The 20491-nt window shown below is 40.3% G+C and overlaps 1 protein-coding gene and 1 long non-coding RNA gene across 20 annotated transcripts in view; one reads left to right on the top strand and one right to left on the bottom strand.

Annotated features, from left to right (window-relative positions):
* Window positions 1–11508, bottom strand: part of tcf7l2 (transcription factor 7 like 2) — an 88178-nt gene extending 76670 nt beyond the window's left edge. For 15 of the 19 annotated variants that reach the window (XM_028566948.1, XM_028566947.1, XM_028566944.1 and 12 more), the window contains exons 1-3: window positions 10840–11507; window positions 10606–10672; window positions 10306–10430 (exon numbers count right to left, since the gene is read on the bottom strand). In XM_028566948.1, coding sequence (XP_028422749.1) covers window positions 10306–10430; window positions 10606–10672; window positions 10840–11025 — 378 coding nt within the window. In that variant the 5' untranslated portion in view covers window positions 11026–11507. Of the gene's footprint in view, window positions 1–10305; window positions 10431–10605; window positions 10673–10839 lie in introns of all 19 variants that reach the window. The other 4 variants (XM_028566943.1, XM_028566942.1, XM_028566945.1 and 1 more) reach the window with 1 other exon arrangement.
* LOC114547668 (uncharacterized) lies at window positions 10124–14467 on the top strand. Its single transcript, XR_003691254.1, has 2 exons — window positions 10124–10341; window positions 13127–14467. It is a non-coding gene; the product is annotated as an uncharacterized LOC114547668 (long non-coding RNA).
* Window positions 14468–20491: the final 6024 nt, after the last annotated feature.

Raw genomic sequence — 20491 nt, 5'->3', positions numbered from 1 at the left:
CCGGTGGCAAGAGTGTGAGAGATTTGTCATCGGATCATAACAGGTAATTCAAACAACAATTAGCTTGACGACTCCGCCGTATGTCAATGTCTGGCTCCTTGTTGGACAGGACCTTGCCTTCACTCTCTTCATCTGTCTGTACATCTCTTTTCATTGCCCTTCCCTTATGGCTCAGTGTGATAGATTGAGGCTTGTAATACTTTTTATCTATCATCCAAGCCTCCAGGTTAAAGCAGCAAACACCCACGGTAGGGAAGAAAGTAGTGGCCATGAGTCTTCACTGTTCACAAACACACATTTAAACAGAGAGCAGAGGCAGGGTGAAGGCAGAGCTGTGAACACCAGCATCATTTGGGGTCATCTCCACACTTGTGAATGTTTGAACAGAAGTGCATTAGACACTGGGGGGGCCCAAAGGACAATTCAGCTATGTAAACATGCAGCAACTTCCTTCCCTCAGCTCCTCCAGGCCTGCACTGAGACGAGCCTCTGTTTAAACAGCACACACAGCATTCCTGTGCCTGGGCCTCGGCCAGCTGCTGCATCCTCACTGCAGGCCTGCCTGCCTGCCTGAGCAGAGACAGATACAGGCCTTACAACAGCAAGGGTCATCCCCAACAGACAAAGGGCTTTTATAGACATGCAAAACTGGACTCATCTACCAGAAATGCTCCAGAAGCCTGTGCTGGCTACTTAAACGCTGACTGCCAGAGTCCACGCTGGCCTCCAAGGGAAGAAAGATAAGCTATTAAAAGAACTAAAATCATCACGTCGCTAAAGGATCCAGCCTGAAATCATAACTACTTGGCGCCACCTGTAATGACGAAGCTGGAAATTTATCTTTATTGATATTTCAAATATGCAAAGTGTGGCAGCCAATAAAGATTGAGGAGGCAGTAAAGAGGAGATAAAGAGCCTCCTGGTTCTAAAGGGCACTGTGACGTGCATCATATGACACAAAGGCCACGCCAGCCCAGTGATGCCTGTCTCTAATCTTGACTTTCACTATGACTGAAGAGGTTTCAGATTCATGGTTAATATCTAAAATTAACCTTTGGCTTACAGGGATGTAAAATAACTTAACTAAGAATATAACGCTAAAAAATCTTTATAGTATCCATGTTTATTATACAAATGACCTTTACGATTTCACTACTACTAAAATATATAAGATTATATAACACAAGTTTGGGAGAACACAAGGATTAAATATTGTTTATACATAACCAAGATATCCAAAAAGCTACAGGCCAGTATCTCCTTACTGGTTTATCCAGCGAAGACAACTTTGGAATTTTGTGCTGTTCATTTTGGATATTGACAATGGTTGCTCCACTTAAGTAGTTTCCAAACCAAATGTGAAATTCAATCTCTCACTCCAACAGTTTTGAAACGGGACTGCCACAGGGAAACCTGTTGGAATAAGACTTGTGACCCATCATTAGAGAAAACCAGGATGTAAAATAATCATCCTCGGAGCATTTCCGTGCCAAAGTATGTAAACTCGAGTACGGGAACATGTGCAACACTAATCTACATTTAATACTTAACAGAGGTCTACTAAATCAGCTGTCATTCAGGCTTGGTTTTATTATAGGAAGACTACAATCATTACTTCCTCCCTGTGTCAATGCCTCAGCAGTGGACACCATCAGAGCTGCCAACGACGGTGCACTGCAGGTCATTATTTCAATCAAATGTCAGGGGGACTAGTACACTGCATTGTTTTCCATAACAGTGCCACATTCCATTATGCCTTTTGTTTGCCATTGCATTTGGTTCCTCTGTCTGTCTGTCTGTCCGTCAGTTTGTCCCATCTGGCTGAACGGTGAAGGCCACTCATCTCACCTCGGGACAGTTGTCCAAACAAGACACTCCATTCACTCTGACCCCTGGAGGGAGGAAGCCAATTGACTATTCACTCAGTGCCGTGAGTCAATTTGTTCACTTTTGGAATTGACCCTGACCCACGACTGACACACTGGCCTCTCACTATACTGGAATGTATGTAAGGGTGGATGGAGTTTTTTGAAAGATGAAAACCGGCTAAAACAATGTCCATACATATGTTTTGAGTTTCAGTGCAATGCATAGTACAGTTTAAAATATGAAGATCCATTTGGGGGGAAAAAGTGGAAAAAAAAAACAAATATTTGAAAGGTAATTTAAAAAGTAATTAATTTAAAATATGAAGTGTACAGTCTGTTAACATAACTGCATACAATTGTATTGTAGTGTATTTAAATTTGCACTACCAATCATATTGCTTGATGCTGCATTTTGGAGGCAAATAAACACATTACCTGCACAATGGTTGGCAATTCAATGCTGTCGTGCGAGGCGTAGGCCATGTGTGGATGTGACATGCTGTTCACATGAAATGTTATCTAGTGCTGTACACAAGTTGACAGCTGTGTCTTTACAAGAGGCGTATTATTATTGTGTGTAAATAGGTCTCTAACAGCTGGTTTAAGAGCTAACATGGGAATTTACTCTTAATCTGTTTTCCACTGGAATTGGTTCATCAACTAGGAGAAAAAAAGAATCTGTTCCACACGGCAGGCCAGTGTAAAGGGGTTACATTTTATTAGCCTTGTGCATTTTCAAGTAATCTCGCCAACATTTTTTTCTCCCCAAATCCTACCATAATCCGCAGATTAGCAGATGAATTTATTTCTTCGTGCACTCTTACAACCTCCCTCACCTTCGCGGGCAGTTATGAATCCACCACCTTTTACAACAAACAGGCAGACGTTCACCTCATTAGCAGACTCACTCCGCTTCCCAAACACACACATAATCACACACACAGCTTATCCTGCTATAATAAAAAGTTTAATTAGTAGATCAAAAATACAGTGACTGGAGTTTTTATCACCTTAAACCCTTCCATTATGTGTTTAGCACACACAAAGTGCCTCCTTCCCATCTGAGCCATTTTGAACAGATTATCTGCATCCAGAAATTCCCTTGACCACATTAAGACTGGAGATACAAACTGTGTACAAAAACAAGACAGCTAAAAAAACAAAACACCATATGCATATTAAACTGGATGTAGCTGAACTAATTTTGATACTGCACATAGAGTTTGATATTATTTATGTTTAATATGTTGTAATAGAAATATTGCAGAATATAGGAGCGCATACTACCACAAGATAAATAAGATGAGGTCACAAGATCTAATTTCCATTCTATGTTAGGATGGAATTAGATGCCAGTATTTTCTACCACTACTGTCTGATTATTCATGTACAAGAGGAAAAAGAAATAAAATAACAAAAAGTTAAATTGTTTTCTTTTTTTCTTTTTTAAAGCCATTAGCATGAATGAGATTCTTCTTCTGTGGTACATTCCAGAGCATTCGACCACATGGCCAAGGCTGGTGTACCACAGGTGTTCAGTGCACACTGGCACGGCTAGTCATTATCTAGCCCGACATGATCATTAAGAGCTGTGATGGCGTACGCACACACACACACACACACACACACACACACACACACACACACACACACACACACACACACACACACACGCTGGAATAAAAACTCCAATGGAGACTCAAGCTCTCTCTATCAGTTGTTGTAAAAAAAGAGGTGAGAGGGGAAGCTCCTTTCTCAACAGAATGCATGTCATTGCCGGTGCACTTTGACCCTTCCCTAACACACGCCACAATCCAAACAGAAGGCCAGCACCGCCAGAATTCCTCCAGCGTTACAGCGGCCTTCTCACCCAGAGCTTTTAAGGCAAATTTGTTGATGACGATGAGTGTGGGAAGCACGGAGTGCAACATGAAGGAGGGGGTGGGTAGGGGGGGTGACGGGGGCTGATTCAGAGGCAGAAACCACACACATGAACACATGCCTGTTTGTCAAGCGTGGCTGAAAACTGAAACTTGCCTGCTCCAATCTATGTTCCTCTCCGCTTAGTCCCTGCAGTTTTTTTTCTTTTTAACAGGAAGATAAATGTGAAGCCTAGGGGCACTATTGTTTGGACATCTAACCAGGAACTGTCGCTGCTCTCATTGCCCTGGCATTAACAGCAATTATGCGGTCTATTCAGAAGGCTTTTGTGCGTCCGACCCCCCCCGTCGCCCCTCTGTCCCCCTCCACTCACACACACACACACACGCAGAGCCCAAACACACATTTCCCGCTTTTCTCTGCGCCCTCTAGCCCCCCTCCTGCCCCGTGCTTTCCCTCTCACTCCGCTACTGGGGAACTCATTTGGCTACTGGAGCACTCTGGTCCCATTATGAATGAACTTAAAGAAATATGTACATTCAAGGCAAGGAAAAGACGAAGAGAAGGAAGAAAAAAAGAAATGCACATACCAGAAGTGTTTCTGGAGTGATACCTAAGCTCAAACAATTCTTCACATAACATTCTGTGGATTTCTTTTCTTCAACCACAAATGGTTAAATGTACATTTACAGCTACACCGGACAAAATAGTTCAAAAAATCAACAGTCAAACTGCCTTTCTAGAAAATGACATTTTCGATGGTTTTGTAATTATGACACTTTGTGAGAAAATACCAATTCTAGGTAGCCTAATCATCTCTTAAAACTAGCTAATCCTAACCATAACCTTCATATCTAAAAAAAAATGCAATCAATAGTCATTTAAACCTTATCTTTTCAGCTGGATGCCGTGCAGTAAGGCTGCCAATCAAATCTCATCATCTATAATCTATCTTATCTTCATTTTCAATAAGTCTTTATTTGAAACAACTCCATGTAAGTTAACTCTATTGGCTGGAAAGTGAGAGGAAGCTTCATATTCCACCAACCGACAGTGTCAACAGGGATGAATGGATCAGCTATGCACTGTCCTTCAGGAATTCAAAAAGGGCAATGAACAATTCTAGCAGCCAAAAATGTGTAGTCTACCAAGGAAAAAGTAAATAAAAATAAAGCAACATGCTTTATATGGATACAAATGTAACTGGTGGCTACATGCACTCTCTCACACATACACACACACACACACACAATAATTTAATTTCCATGTTTCAGGGAGCCCCAAGCCCTGTGGGCCAGGAGCAGAGCTAGCCTATATTTAACAGATGACAAAAGTTGCATTCCAGATGTACAGTACTATCTTTGTGTTGAGCTCTATAGAAATGCATGGGAGAAAGAGGGAGCGAGTGGGGGTACGGCTGGAAGAGGAGGGGGGTTACACTGGGGGCTGGGGGGGGCACCAGTGCACAGCTGCTAAACTAATGCCTTTTTTTTCTTTGCTCAGGCACAGAAAAGCAGAGTGTGGTGGCTCACTGACAGAAACAAGGAAGGATACAGGAGGTGAAAATGGATTTATCCATTCTGAGAATAATTTGTTTTACCAAAAGAAAGAGAAAAAAAGATGCAGGCTGTGCTATGACTTAATGAGTAACAGGCATAATCTGTTACATTGAAGTCAAAATTAGGCATCAGATTAGCTGTTATTACATTAAAAACAATGAAGTCAATGATTTAATTAAAAAAAGGTTCAGCCCCAAACCAGACTTGACTGCAGCTGAACGTTAGCTACACCCAAACCCAGCGCACACTGCCACCAGGGAACCACTACTCCCTTTGCACTAGTTAAAAATCTGATTAGAAACACACTCACAAACCAACTGATTTTTTTTTTTTTTCAAGCAGTGACAGATCGACGACACGGCACAGCCTGCCAACATCATCAGCATTAGACAATTAAGCTCCGCTAGCTGAGAGAAATAAAAAAAAAATATATATATATATATATATATATATATTTATATATATATGTCCTCAGTAAATATTAACTGCACAAATCTTTTCCATTCATTCACAAGGCACTAACAAAACCTTACTGTACTCCCTCTCCCTGTCTTTCTGAGTCCCTCCACCACCACCACTACATCTGCAATTCATTGACTTTACAATTTACCACATGTCGGGATGGGAGAGGTCGAGCCTCCATCTGAATCACGGCACAAATATGCAAGTGATTTATTGTTTTAAAAACCCTGGGCCGATTTAGTGCAACTCCACTTTTCCTGAGCATTACTCCTATTGGCAGACCATGAACAATTACAGTTCGGACTAATTAAGCTCCGAGAATGTGCTGTGCACCGCTAATGTCTAGCAGGCCCCAATTTTAATTTAATGGTGCCAAACTTTGCTTCCCCCCCCCTTCTCTAACTTAACTCCTCAAATCCAAAGCAGATTGTGCTTTTTATGACTGTTTATTGAGTTGAAGAAAAATATGGACCTTTTCTTTCCCCTCTCCTCGAATAGAGGATGAGAGAAACAGTAGAGAGAGAGGAAGAGATGGAGCACAAAAAGGAGTAGTGGGAGGGATAGAGAGAGAGAGAGAGAGAGAGCGGGACTGCTTCCGCCATACTTTGTAAACAAAAGTGATTTGCAAGACAAAAGGAGCGCAACCTTCCAACTAAATTCATAGTGCATTTTGCGGCTAGAGGCACAAAATGTGGCCGCGTCGTGCCACGAAACCCCCTGCGGACACCAATTAGGCCCTATTAACATGTAAAGCCAATTTGATAAGGTGTGGGCCCTATCCTTTAAATCCGCATTAAACTATCTTTCCTCTTGTAACAGCCAAAAATCCATTTACAGCAGCCGAACACACATAATCCATATGATATACCATTGTTATGCTTATGCTGCCGCCACGTTTAGGAAAGATACCGTCTGTCTGTGTCAATTATAACAGATAAGGCCACAGCAATGTGTGCACGTGAGCACAAAGAAGGTGGTGTTGCATTCACTTCTGCATGTTCATTACAATAATCTGACCATAAAATCCTCCATTATGTCTTCCTAAAATAAAAAAAAATGATAAAGAAGAAGTCAGTCTGTATAAAAGTGGATTCATTTTTCAATAAGGTGAATCATGCGGCAACATGAGCAATCCTGGCACGACAACACAACTGAAACAAAGAAGGAAAAGGGAGAAAAGCTATTGTTGCAACCACACAAAGCCTTTCCAACATCTTAGTAGTAGAATCGCCACGGGTTCTGGGAGCGTCTTTTTTCACTTTAAACACAGCGGTGGATGCTTGGTGTGGCGTTTTCATCCCCCCCCACCCCACCCCACCCCCACCCCTACACTTTCTTGTTCTTTTGTAAACTACTCGTAATTATACGTCGAAACTCAAAACCTCCGCCAAAAGTCTCCAGGCTTGGAGAATTATGGGGCCAGGGGTGGCGTCAAATATCTTAACATTCATAAGTCCGAAAGGCAGTAAATAAAGCCAGTGGATTTACGGCCCTGCAGCCCCGATGCAGGAGAGCTGGCCGCCCAGATCCCGCTCTCCCTCCCTGAGCCTCTGCGTCTCCAGACCTGTTGAGGTGTGATGTTAGCCCACAGCACCGCAGTTAACCTGCCGCCTTTTTTCACAAGCCCTGTGTTAGCATCGGCAGGAAACAAAAGGTAGACAGAGAGAGGAAGGGAGATAGAGAGAGCAAAGGGAACAAGGGGAAAGTGAAAGAAGATAGAAAAAAAAAAACGGGGTTGAACTGGGCAGGCCACTTCTCCAATTCGACCTGCACCCAGTGATCCAGCAGGCCTTTGTGTGAGGCTAGGGGAGGAGGGAGACGGCAGGGAGAGGAGAGGAGGACAGGAAGGCTTTCAAAGCCCAGGCACAACGTCATGTCAAATTGCTAAATGATACTAAATAGTGAGCCTCCTTGGACTTAGGTGGTAGGAAAAACAAATTCTCACTGATTATGGCTCCCAGAGGTCAGACAAATTACGGTAACCGCCCCACATGCGGGAATTTCTTTTTTCCTCCCACTTAAGTCATGCAAAAACAAAAATCACAGAAACAAGGTAAAATGTCCAGATAGATCAGGATAAGTGCCAGCTGACGAAAAAAAAAAAAAAAAATCAAAAATGATCCGAATTTTGCTCTGAGAAATACCTGAAATTTTAAATTTAAACCATTTATATTAAATACAGAAACACATTTCAAAAAGGCCTAGATGTTGAAATCCACATGCTCAAAAAAATATCACAGCATCGCCCAAACCAAGAGGAGCAGAAAAAGAAAAATGAAGGGAAAAGCAGCGAGAATCAAAGCCATTCATGACAAGACAGAGAAAGTCTCATTCCAATAATACTAGCAGTCATATTCAGTGCCTCACATGACATGTTAGGGAGCAAGACAGCTAATCAATGTCCAGGTGAATTATTTATGCCAGCTTTAAGTCTAATACATTTATATTACAGCGGCCGCTGACTTCAAAGCTCTAATGGCTGGACACACAGGGCGCTGCAGACAGTGGGGGCCGAGGCTGTACAGTAGGAAGATCACCGCAAGCCGAAAACCATGTTCATCATCTACAGTCACTGTTCAGGTAGATCTGTGAATTCAGCTGTAATAAATAGTGTCTCCTAATATGCGGGGGAAAAAAGCATCTCCTCAATAATCAGCAGTGGCTTTAAGATTTTGTACTGACTGGCAGAGAGAGGAAACTTAAAAACAGGTACCAAATCAAGGAGCATATATTTAAATAATAAAAAAAGATCCTTCCTTTTCTGAAAATAGTATTTCAGGGCTGGAATTAAGAGAGCAAAGGTCAACACTGTCTGGCCGCAGCATCCCCGAGCCATGCAACCCGATTTACTGCCTTTTTAACTGCTGCATAAGCACAATGAAATGAGCGCTCCTCTGACTAGTACTGGGCATAGTGATAGGCACAAAGAAAACTACAAACCTCTGCCATTGAAACAAGGAAGTGCCTCAGTTCAAATCAGTTGTGTTGTTGTTGTTGTTGTTGTTGTGAATGTGTTTGTGTCAGTACTGATGAGATTAATGAGTGACTAATTCCACATACCAGCCAGTAGCGTTAACAAGGCTGACGTGCTGACTAAGAGGAAAAGAATGACAAAATGTTCTCATATGTGCATATGCCGGGAATTATAAAATCTTTTTTAAAACTATAAAACACACACACGCACACACATGTGCGTAGAGAGGATTGTGTAAGCAGCAAAAATGAATCCATTTGAAAAACCTGGGCCGATCATGTTGAACTCAAAAGCAGAAATTGTGTCAAACACAAAAGAAGGCATTATGTGTCAGATGTGCATTTATTTTCAAAAAATTGAGGCGACAAATATCAGTTTCGTTAGCAAAATCTGAGGTGGTGGGAGGGGTGGAGGGGTCATATTTCCTAATGCCTGGTCTTTGCCTTAACCTTGTAAAATGAGATGACAGGTCCTAAAGCACAGACTTGTAATTGCAACCGTTTAAAATAGGGGGGCTAAAAAACACCCATGGTTGAGAAAATTATGCCGCTTAAGGATTGCCATTGCCCAGTGGGACTAGCGAGGTGCTGAGCAAATGAGTAACTGTGCATAATTATAGCATGGTTGATTGTGTCTAAACAACATGAATTTATTTATAAATATGGGTTTACATGGCACATGCTTTTTTTTTTTTTTTTTTTTAAGGCAGTGGATTCATCATTAGAAGCAATGGTGGTGCACATGCAGAGCACAGTATGTAGTGTTGCACAATCATTTCCATTAAATAAATTACACTTACAAAAAATATCAATAAGAAATAATTATATTTTAATGTTCTGGAAAAATGAAAAAAAAGCTCTCAAATTTTAATGCATGCACCTTTCACGTGTCTTTATAGGTTTTGACACATGCAAATCACTTGGAAAAGCTCATTTGCATAGTGATTTTATTTGTGTGCTTTTACATTGCTTTACACTGCTTGCAGCGTGTCAGAAAGCAGTGTAAAGGTCTGACTGCTCATGCAGCGTGTGATAGAAAAAAGGGCATGTTTGATGAGGCTGTGCAAACACAAGCCAATTACATTATTCAGTGGGTTAAAAACATGCACTTGTAACCTGGAATACAGGAGACCCTGCACAGTAATAATAACACCATAATAATAATATTATAATATTATGTTTATATTATAAATATATATATTATCATTTCTCATGGATGTAATTTAAAAGTTGTTAAAGTAAATTTCAGGGAGCATAGAAGCAGAAATGTCAAGTGCACATGACCTGCCATATAACCATTTTCATTGCAATGAGTACTAGCGCTTAGCACTGTTAGCATGCTAGCTGCTGCCCACGACAAACACACAGGCTGGGAGCTGCAGGCGGACATGCATGCCATTGTACTGTACACTACATGAGTTGCAAAACTTGGCTCTACATTTTTATCGGCTGTACTTCTGGGTGACAACACTCCGTGTCCGGCTGCCTCCGCGTCTACCCGGAGCCCGTGTGCGTACGTGAGGAGTGTGTGTGCACATACAGTAGTAAATAAATGAACTTACTGTGCGTGCTGTTGGAGAAAGCGATCCATTGGGAAGGTAGGGGCTTGTGAGATCGGGGATCATTATAAATGGATAGCCCGGGTACGGTGGGCTCTTGAACAGCCCTCCATCTTGCCTTTTCGCAGCTAACATGGCGGGGGGAAAGAAGAAAAGTTTTTTTTATATAAAGTGGCCTTGAAAACTTTTTTTCCCACAATATGCATATGAGGAATAAAGCGGAGGAGATGCACTCCGTCAGGCACATATAATGTCATGGTGCAAAAAAAAAATCCAAGAGTGGAACAATAAGCACAAACTCACCCTCTTCTAAACTTTCTCTTGTTTTGTCTCTGAAAGTTTCAGATCTAGGCGGAGGCCGTCTTTCCGCCTTGAAATGCAATGAAACACAGGGATTGCGTTAAAGTTAACACAACGGGCGATGGGGGCGATAGTAAACTTTATTTTCAAGTCTATCAGAATGACAACGTAAGAAATGTAGGCCCCTAACTTAACAGACCGGGGACGACCGATCCCCGTTTTTAATGTGCAACTTACCTCTGAGTCTGAGGAGCTGTTTTGATTCGTTTCCGACTCGTTTACAAGAGAAGATTTGACATCAGCTAAATCCCTTTCTGCCGAGGAGTCCGAAATTTTCTCTTCCTGCTCTCCTTCGTCTTTGAAGGAAATCATTTCATCGTTTGCACCCAGATCGTCCCCTCCACCGCCGTTGAGCTGCGGCATTTTTCCCGTGCAAAAATTTTTGGGGGGCAAAACACGAAGTTTTAAACCCTTGATCTCGGTGATCTAGAAAGTCCGAGTATAAGTTTGGGGTCTGTATTGGCGTTTTCCAAAGCCCTGTCGGTTGGTACAAAACTAAAAAAGAAGGGAATCTTGGCAGAAAAAGGAAGCCGGAGAAGGAGCCGAGCCGCTCGGATTGAGTGAGTTGAAGTTGGTCGGAGTGGTTTTCAGTTCAAAGGCGGCGCTGATTGACAGATAGAGAGGGATGGAAATAGAGAGAGTCTGGATTCAGGATTATTGACAGGGAGAAACACACAAGAAACTAATGAGATTCAAACAGGGAGGGACTTGAAGTGACGTTTTCATAAATAGGAGGAAAAAAAAGGAGAGAGGGGGAGAGAGAGAGAAAGACAGAGGGAGGCTCTAGGAAGCCGGCGGACGACTGCAGTGAAAAGCATGTGAGGAGGAAAAAGGCAGTTTGGGAGCAGGACAGTGATGGTAAAATAGGAGGAAGATAGGAGTTGCTTGTAAATGTGGATTAAACGCAAATATGGGCGGTCTCCCGGTGGAGAAAAAAAGAAAAGAAAAGAGGGAACTTCCTCAAGGCTGTTTGCAACCAGTTTGACTCCACCATTCCCGACCAGTCTGTCACACTTGGCCAAATTAAGTTACAGTTTAAATTAAAGTTTTTTATTTTTTCAGTCCTTCACATTCAGGCTCTACGTAGGCCTATCCGTATTTTTTTTATTTATTTATTTTTCTTATAAAATAGAGGCCTATCAAAGCAGAATAAAAGCTATTACACCAAGCTTGCTTCCCTATTATATCTGCTTTGTCAGTGCCTTAGATCTATTTTTCATTATATTAAATAATGTTTCCTCTGATCTATTTTTTGGGATTCAGGGTGTTATTGCATCCTGCTTTCTTGACAGGTGTGATGTCCTCTGGGACTAACCTGAATTCCAGACTGGGCTGTTTTTATTTTTCTCTTCTCCCTCAGCAGCCACATTGGACACAAATAACTGATGTAGATTTGGATGCTCCAATTCTGCGTCTTATTCTTACACAAATACAGCCTAAAAAAAGACATATATAAGATAATCCGTAGTGTATGTGATTGCAGTTTATTTAAAAAAAAAATTGACCACATGAAATTATAAGATATCTCTTACAGTAGGCTATAGGTGTACAAAACTATATTTTGTTTTTGTGTCCTGCTTTTGTTTATTTGACATACATCAGTTATTCTATGAAGACATTTTTTTATTTAATATGTTCCTATTATAATATATATAAAAATAAACAACAGAGACAAAATAAATGCTAAAATGTAAAATATTGAACAATTGCTTCAGAGTAAAAACAGGTTAATTAAGGATACACACAAAATAACATACAAATAAAACTACCATTGCATATAATAATGTACATAAAAGCAATAGGAGGGGGAAAACCTGATGCCTGCTCCACAATAACAAGGGGATTGTGCACGTGTGTGTGTGTGTGTGTGTTTATTTCGGTGATGAGCTCAGCACCGGTGATTCACTAACCTTATCTCATCAGCTCAGGAAATGCAGTTTCTATTATAGCCGATATTTGATGGAGCAATCACAAAATCAGCAATGCATTTCAAATGTAACTAGCAAGAAATAGAGCTGATACATACATCCAGGTGACACTTACACTGTGTTGCAACATGGCTGGCTCCTTCCAACCAAAAAAGGAAAATCACTATAACATCAAAACAAGACAGAATTGCTGATTAAAAAATATTGTTTCATGTCATCATGCTGTTAGACGCATACAAACAAATGTTATGACAGTAATTCCTCTGTATCTGCTCTCAGCAGTGTTGTCAAACAGCAGTATTATGTGCACAGTGTATAGCACTAAAGTGTTGTGAATCTGCCTACCAACGCACCTAGACCAGGCAACACCACGAAAGCAGACTATTCCGCTCAGGGATCACTGATGTGCTTTATCTGGATGAGGTGAATGCAGTGTTTGTGTCAGCTGGCTGCAGCCCAGCCAGCAGTGTTAGGGAGCAGGGAGGAAGGGAAAGGGATTGCCGTCTCTGGTTCTCATCCAGCGTGTCTGTGTTTAGGCAGCCAGTGGAAGAAGAGGCACCCTGCCGCTCTGGGCCCTCCAAACCTGAGCCCACACAGACCAGACCAAAGCAGAGGAGCTCCAAGCTGGCCTCTCCCCGGATTGCCTCAGCGGGTACCTGAGAGTTTACTGGGGGCTGGCAGCGTGTTATCATGCCTGCCGTGGGGACACCTGCCTCTGATGCCGCCCTGGTGATTCTAATCTGCAGGACCCTTTAATAAGATAATGATAGGCTGCGTTGCCTCTGCTGCTCTGAATGATGGAGCAGGAGCACACACGGCTTTCTGTTGGTGTTATTTATTTTTGTTATGGTTTTCGCGTGCTCACCTCTGCTCCATGTGCAGCTGTGGTTTGGTACAACTGGGGATTGTCTCATCCATGCAGTTCCATGTCTCAGTGAGTGGAGGAAGTCAGAGGCATCACCAGTGTCTGATCACAAGACTTCAGCTCTCTGTTGTAGTCTTCATGAGCACTGATGATAAATCAACACACTCTTTCTGACCTCAGCACGTTTGAATTGTTCACCATCAGCAATAAATGGTAGATTTAATTATAATTCTGTCTCTGTGGCGTATACAGATTTAAGCTATAATAATAAAAAATGCAAAACACAAGTACTAATACATGCTACTTTCATATTTTACAATCTTAATGTGTTACCTTGCTGATAGCTCTATTGGAACTCTATATATTTCGGTGAGCTTTTGAAAATATATATCGTTAGTGCTCAACACATGTTTGCCTCTAATATCCATACGTATGTTTGCTTTTTGCCTTAGCCTACGTATTTCATGCTGCTTCTATATAGGGCAAACATTATATTGATGACAAATATACTCCAAAATACCTTTGTTTTTTCCTTGAAATACATATAACAATATATACAATGTGTATACAAGATGTAGCAATTGATTTTTATTTTATTTTTCTATATTTAGGATTGCACTCTTACAGGTAAGAAAGCATTTTACATAATAGACATTTTTGCTTTAATCATTTTTTTTCAAAGGATTCTAGGGACATGATTTCTTTTAATGTTGAATAATTAGATAGTCGAAACAGCAAGTAAGCACTGTTTGAGTGAATAGAAGAGAGGTGAGTGTTTAATACCATAAATCTCTTAAATCCTCTGAATCCCACTGCACATATGTTTATGTTTGTTTGTTCTGTGGTTTAATGGGGGAATAAATAATTAGAAGCTGTCAAACTAATTTAACATATATTGAATCTGTGCTACCTATTTTATACACAGTATACATGGGAAAGCTTATATATAATAGTTTACAGATCAATGTTTCAATATTAATTTGTTCTTCATCATAAAAATATAAAACTTTCACTGAATGTTTTGTAATTTTGATTTAACCACTTTTTACATCTACAGTATATGGCTAAATGAATGTCTGAAAAAAGAGAAAGAAATGCCTGGTAAAATAAATTCTACATAAGTACTCAAAAGAAACTGATTTGAAAAAATCCTCACAGAGAACACCAAGCTACTTGGTGAAATCATCTTCTTTTCTGTGAACACCCTCATTGTTTCATCTCGAGCAGAGAAGGTAGCAGCAGCACACAGTGCACTGTGTTTGCAAACAGTTAATTACCCATCATGCATCCATATTGCAAACCAAAACCAGCTTAAAGGTCTCTCATTGCTGAATAACATATTACTGCTGGACATTTTCTCTTCTTTGCCTCACAGAAATATGCTTGTTTTATGGTAACTGCGGTTTGATATATTCCAGTAATGAAGTTTGTTCGCTTGATAATAAGTGAAACTTAACATTTAACTTTAGTTGCATTTAGTCAAGTGCAAATTCCCTCTATTGTTGGGAGAGATGCTGTTAAGTATTTTGGCATTTATTGCCAGCACATCTCATATAAATTCTATCACCGGGATAATACTGTGGTTAGCCGTAATTACATGTGGACTAATGGTCCTCATCGTTTTTGGGAATGGACAGGAAAGAGAAATAGATGTCTGATTTACCAAATTATGAAAAGACTTTTTAATACTGTGTATTATTCATATATTTTTTTATTATTTCATTAGAGTAAAAGCAAATCAGACTACAAATGTCTAGATTGTGCTTGCATTTGTGCGTAAATGGTTACTTGCTTATGATTTGTATTCTGTACATTAAAGCACGGCTAATGATGAGGAAGGAGTTGCCTTCTTGGAATATGAATATCTCTTTCTCTCTCTCTCTCTCTCTCTCTATATATATATATATATATATATATATATATATATATTCTCTTATTGAACTCATTGAAGAAAAGGAGCTTCTCCGCAAACTTGACCCTCAGCGGTCTAATCATTTGACACAATAGGGCAATACATTTGATGGATACTAATAAAAGCTTTGTAGGCAGGACTTACCTTCGTAAGTCCTTGAATTACTTAAAGTGTTATGTTGACCAAAGCTTTAACGGCTGAGTTTTATATATTTTTCAAATATAGAAATGGGCACGGTATTGAAAATATGGCAAACACATTTTTTCTTTGTAATGAATTTTCTATCTGTTTACAATCCACAACACAAACCACAATGAAGACAGCGGTGGAAGAGGATAATAGTGTAATGAAGAGTGACTCACATTGGCCTGTGACTCTGCACTCATCTAAAATCAATAGCACCCTCAAGAGACGTCTCAACTAATATAACAAACAGCTAAACAAGCATTTCATTAGGTTAAAAGTTTATGAATCAATAATCAAAATCTCAGGATGCAGAGCCTCATTTTTTCCCCAAGAAAAATCCCAGGAGTGGGATCAGGAGTTTTCTTGTAAACAGCCTGGACACTCATGATTAATGTATGCACACTGCTTTTCATATCACTGTAGGTATTGGACTAAAGCAGGAGCTGAGTGTCTCCAGAACTCATCCACACAGCATTGTGGGAACCATATTAAGCCAGCTACGTGAGCTGTCTCCCGTCGCCTCCAAAACAAACAGCCGAGCGTTTTTCAGAAATGGACGCGATAGTCATTAATCAAGGTCCGAGGCAGGTCCTGAACTCTCTAAACATGGAATCCACCAGAGACACAAGGTAACCTACAGTATGAACCGGCAGCCAGCACAAACACCGTTCACCTGTCCGTCACGTCAGCATCTCGCAGGGAGTAGAGAGCCAAGCCGCTGCTGGCTGGTAAATGTTACTTAAAGGTCAATGCTATACACGCCAGCGGGTTAGTGGTTTGAGTCATATTTTCACACTGGCTTTACAGTCAGGTAGCCAAAGGGATTTTTATACGCTGATTTATGTCTTGATTGGAAGAGAAGACAGTGTGTTTGCCAATGGACTCGTATGTAATGCAATGGAAAGTCCTGTTATCCTCCTGCATGCCCACATGACGGAGCCTTACTGTTGATTTTATCACACAGAAAATCACTGACAGACTGTATAATGAGACCAGAAAAGGAATCGTAGATGGATAAACCCCCACGGGTGGCCCCGTGTGAAGAAATGGATATAAGCTCTTATCTCAGTGTTTCCAGTCTTGATTACAAGATCCTGATCAATTTGATATGTTTCGTTTGTCAGCTGGTGAGCCACTAATGCAAAAGTCAGACAACACATTAAGTCTCTGACCTCTGCGTTTTTAAACCCTCGGCTGCCAAAACAAAAAGCCAAAAGCAGATGCACAGGACAAGAGAGAAAGAGAGAAAGCAGAGAAAGTGGCTTCCTGTTGACCCCTATTTTGTGTTGGAGGGGAAAATAGGAACTCTCCCTTTCTCTAATGGTCTTGAATGCAGGACCTTCCACATCTCTGTGCTTTTAATGGGGGAGAAGCCCTTTCTGATTGTTGGTTAAGAGACTGGGAGCATCTCATAGAAGGTACTTTCTCAAACAGGAAGCAGGAGGCCTTATTGTGAGAGAAGTAAAAGAAGGAACAGTGTCTTCTTCATGTTCCTGATAATGGGGCCATGATTAAAATCACAGTGAGGGCAAGTTGACCTTTTGGGGGTCTGAATGAAGGATCATTATGTGTCCTATGGAGGCAGGTTGTCTTTGTTAGACTGTGTGTGAGTTTTGAGCAAAGTTTAGTGCAGAAGGCTATTTTGTGTCTAACTTGGCATGTGCATTCATTTCAAGCTTTACTGAGGCCATTATATTCATTGCCATTTATCCAATTTTGTACAACAAATTAAATCATATCATATAGATATAAAAGACAATATATTGCTGCTCCTTACATTCCAGTGCACATGAACTGGGTTCAGGGCTATTTTTCATATTCAAGGCACATTAAAGGACACGATTTGGTTGCAAAGGTTCTGCACACATAATCTCATCATCTTTATAGGAAATAAAACCACTGAGAGGACATTAAAAAAAATTATAGCAAACATAAAGTAACTTTTTTTTCTCTTTTGAACTGCTGCTCATTTACTGAGTTAACAAGCAACACAATGAGACTTGACCTTGAGGCAAATGAGTTGCCTCTTGGTACAAATCAGAAGACCGTCATGTTTATTTGGTTTTCATTAACAGAATGGAAGATGAGCCAATTAACGAGACATCGGTCTAAGTTCTTTGTACAATACGAGTCAAAAGAAAGCTAAACATCATTTAAGGTTAAGTTGTGAACAGGTAATAGTTGTTAAAAAAAGCTCATATCTCTGCAGTCACATATTTCTGCCACTGTCTCCTAACAAAGAGAACAGATGTAAGGCTATTCATCAGACTGTGAACTATTGCCACATGTATATACACTTTTTTTTTATTTGTCAAAAGGATTGAGGTTGTTCCGCCTTTATTAGATAATTAACATTTAAGAGTGACAGTAGAGAGTGGAGATTCTAAATTAGCAACTTGTACAAAGTATGTACAAAATGCAATTATTTTAACTAGTCTGTTTGCACATATGCTGGGCTACTTTGTGCTAATAACATAAAGCATAGATATATATCAGTACATATTGTAATATATAAGGTATATATCAGATATTGTTTAGTCCAGTAATTATTCTGTAATCACTTATAGCATTTTTTATTCATCAACAAATATGCATTTCACATCCTTTCATACCTCATCCGTCTATAAACACCACACTTTAGATGCTAATATTATGTATGCTTCTGCACAGTAAATGGAGCACATGTATATCTGTGTATAACTCAAATGTGTACTTTGTTGGGGAATTCTGGGTCTGTCCTAAGAAAAAAGTTTTTAAACCATTAGCATTACTGTATGATCCAAGCCAGACACTGGTTGAAAAGAGAGAATTCAGATAAAAGTCATGTTTCCAAATCTTAAGTAAAAGAAAACATGAGTTTTAGCAGCAAAATGTGCCTTATTATCAAAAGTAAAAGTATTCATAAGGCAAAAAAGTGCCTTTCTGAGTGTTGTATTATTATATTGATATATTGGATTATTAACACTGATGCATTAAAGTAGCATTTAAATGTTGTAGCTGGTTGAGATGGCGCTAATTTGAACTGCTTTATATACTGTTGGTTATTAAAGGGGGTGGTGTAATATTTGCATCTGAAATGTAGAGTAGAAGTATAAAGTAACATACAATGGGGTAGGCATTTTTTTTTGCGTCGTTGGGCAAAAATTAACAACCTTTTTAACATATTGTAATTCAAATGATCCGAGAGAAAACTAGACTTCTGCACCCACTCTTGGCTCTTCTTTCTGGCTTTACAAATTGTGGCCCGTGACGGGAGACTTTGGCCAATCACATGACATTTTAGTGAGTGGACCTATGGAGCGTTCTACAAAAGCAGATGTGCGTGCACGTCCCTTGAGATGGTGGAAATCTGATTAAATGGCGAAAAATATCTACGTATGACCATCATCAATCTCGGAACACATTGGCTATCAGTCTCACGACGATTAGCCTCTGGGGGCACAGCCAACATTTCGGATGTTCTGGTGTTGCCAATGGATATTAGCAACTTGAGACGTGAGAGCAGAGTTGGAGTTGAGAGATGATGTCTCTATTCACAGATATCTGCATGTGGATGCAGATTAATTAAAAAAAGCTTATAAAAAGCTAAATTGTTAACAGACGATAGCCGATGGGTTCAAAGATTACATTTTGGCCAATGCACTCCGCCTCTTTTGCTAACCACGTGGACTGTTTACCTGCATGCAACCAAAACCCGCACAAACATGATTAATCAATACTACTGTTGATATAAATAATACGACTATAAATGGAAACAAGAATGCTTCCGATAACAAATCTTGTCCCATTACAGATACTGTATCTGTTTATTGAGATTATTCCATAATTGGCAACAACTTCCTGCACTGCAAAGCAACCCAAAAAGGAAGAAGAACTTATCAAAAATAGTCGAATCGAAAGCGAATCTGACAATAAACGCAATACAACACGTGTCAATATCGTTTCGGAGCTAGTTTAGCCTTCTGCTAACTGTAAATTCTCACGGCTGTTCATGTTTATGTAGCTAGCTAGAGTCTCAAATCACAGTATGTCATTTCACAGGGCTTTACAGGCCCACAAGTATACAAAGAAAACAGAACGGTAATTCTCATAGAATTGCCGCTATATAATGGCATCGGGATCACAATCACGATTGCGATTATTGAAATGAATGACTAGTAGGCCTACTCGTACAGGTGACTACTGCAGCTTGTGCATATGCCTGTGTGTCTGGTGGGAGGGGCTTGGCACAGAGAGATGCAGAAGGAGGGCTGTAGTTTCAAATTGTCAACCTAATGTCAAATTAATGGATATGGCCTTAGACAAAACAATTCAACAGTTTTTCTTTTTCATGTGATAAAGTAATGAAGCAGAGGCTGAAAAGCAACAAAGACAACGAAATACACCAAACTACACATTTAGTGGTGTAATTTCGCTCTTTGTTGTCAATATGATGCACACTGACTGTACGCTCAAAGCTGCGCTGAAAGGTCTGTCCGCCTTTTGTTTTAATATTTGACTCTGATGGAGGGATGTGAGTGTATGAAGTTTATGGGCACAGTTGGTTCAAATATTGATTACCTCTCAGGTATTCCTTTTTTCTGAAAATTGATCCTAAAATCGTTCATTATCATACAGATAGCTCTGTGTTAGGCAAATCAAATACAGTGTGACCACATACTGTACACACGCACGCACGTGTGTGCACACGCACGCACGTGTGTGCACACATGCGCGCACACACACACACACACACACACACACACACACACACACACACACACACACACACACACACACACACACACACACACACACACACACACACACACACACACACACACACACACACACACACACACACACACAATTAAGGTCCCAAAGCTTCATGCTTCAGCCTCAACTAGAGTTTTTTTGGCTGTAGCCCTTGTGGTCTTCTTCAAGAATCCTAATTGAGAA

The sequence above is a fragment of the Perca flavescens genome, chromosome 21 (assembly GCF_004354835.1).
Source record: "Perca flavescens isolate YP-PL-M2 chromosome 21, PFLA_1.0, whole genome shotgun sequence".
Lineage (NCBI taxonomy): Eukaryota > Metazoa > Chordata > Actinopteri > Perciformes > Percidae > Perca > Perca flavescens.
This window is presented reverse-complemented; position numbering and strand designations above follow the sequence as displayed.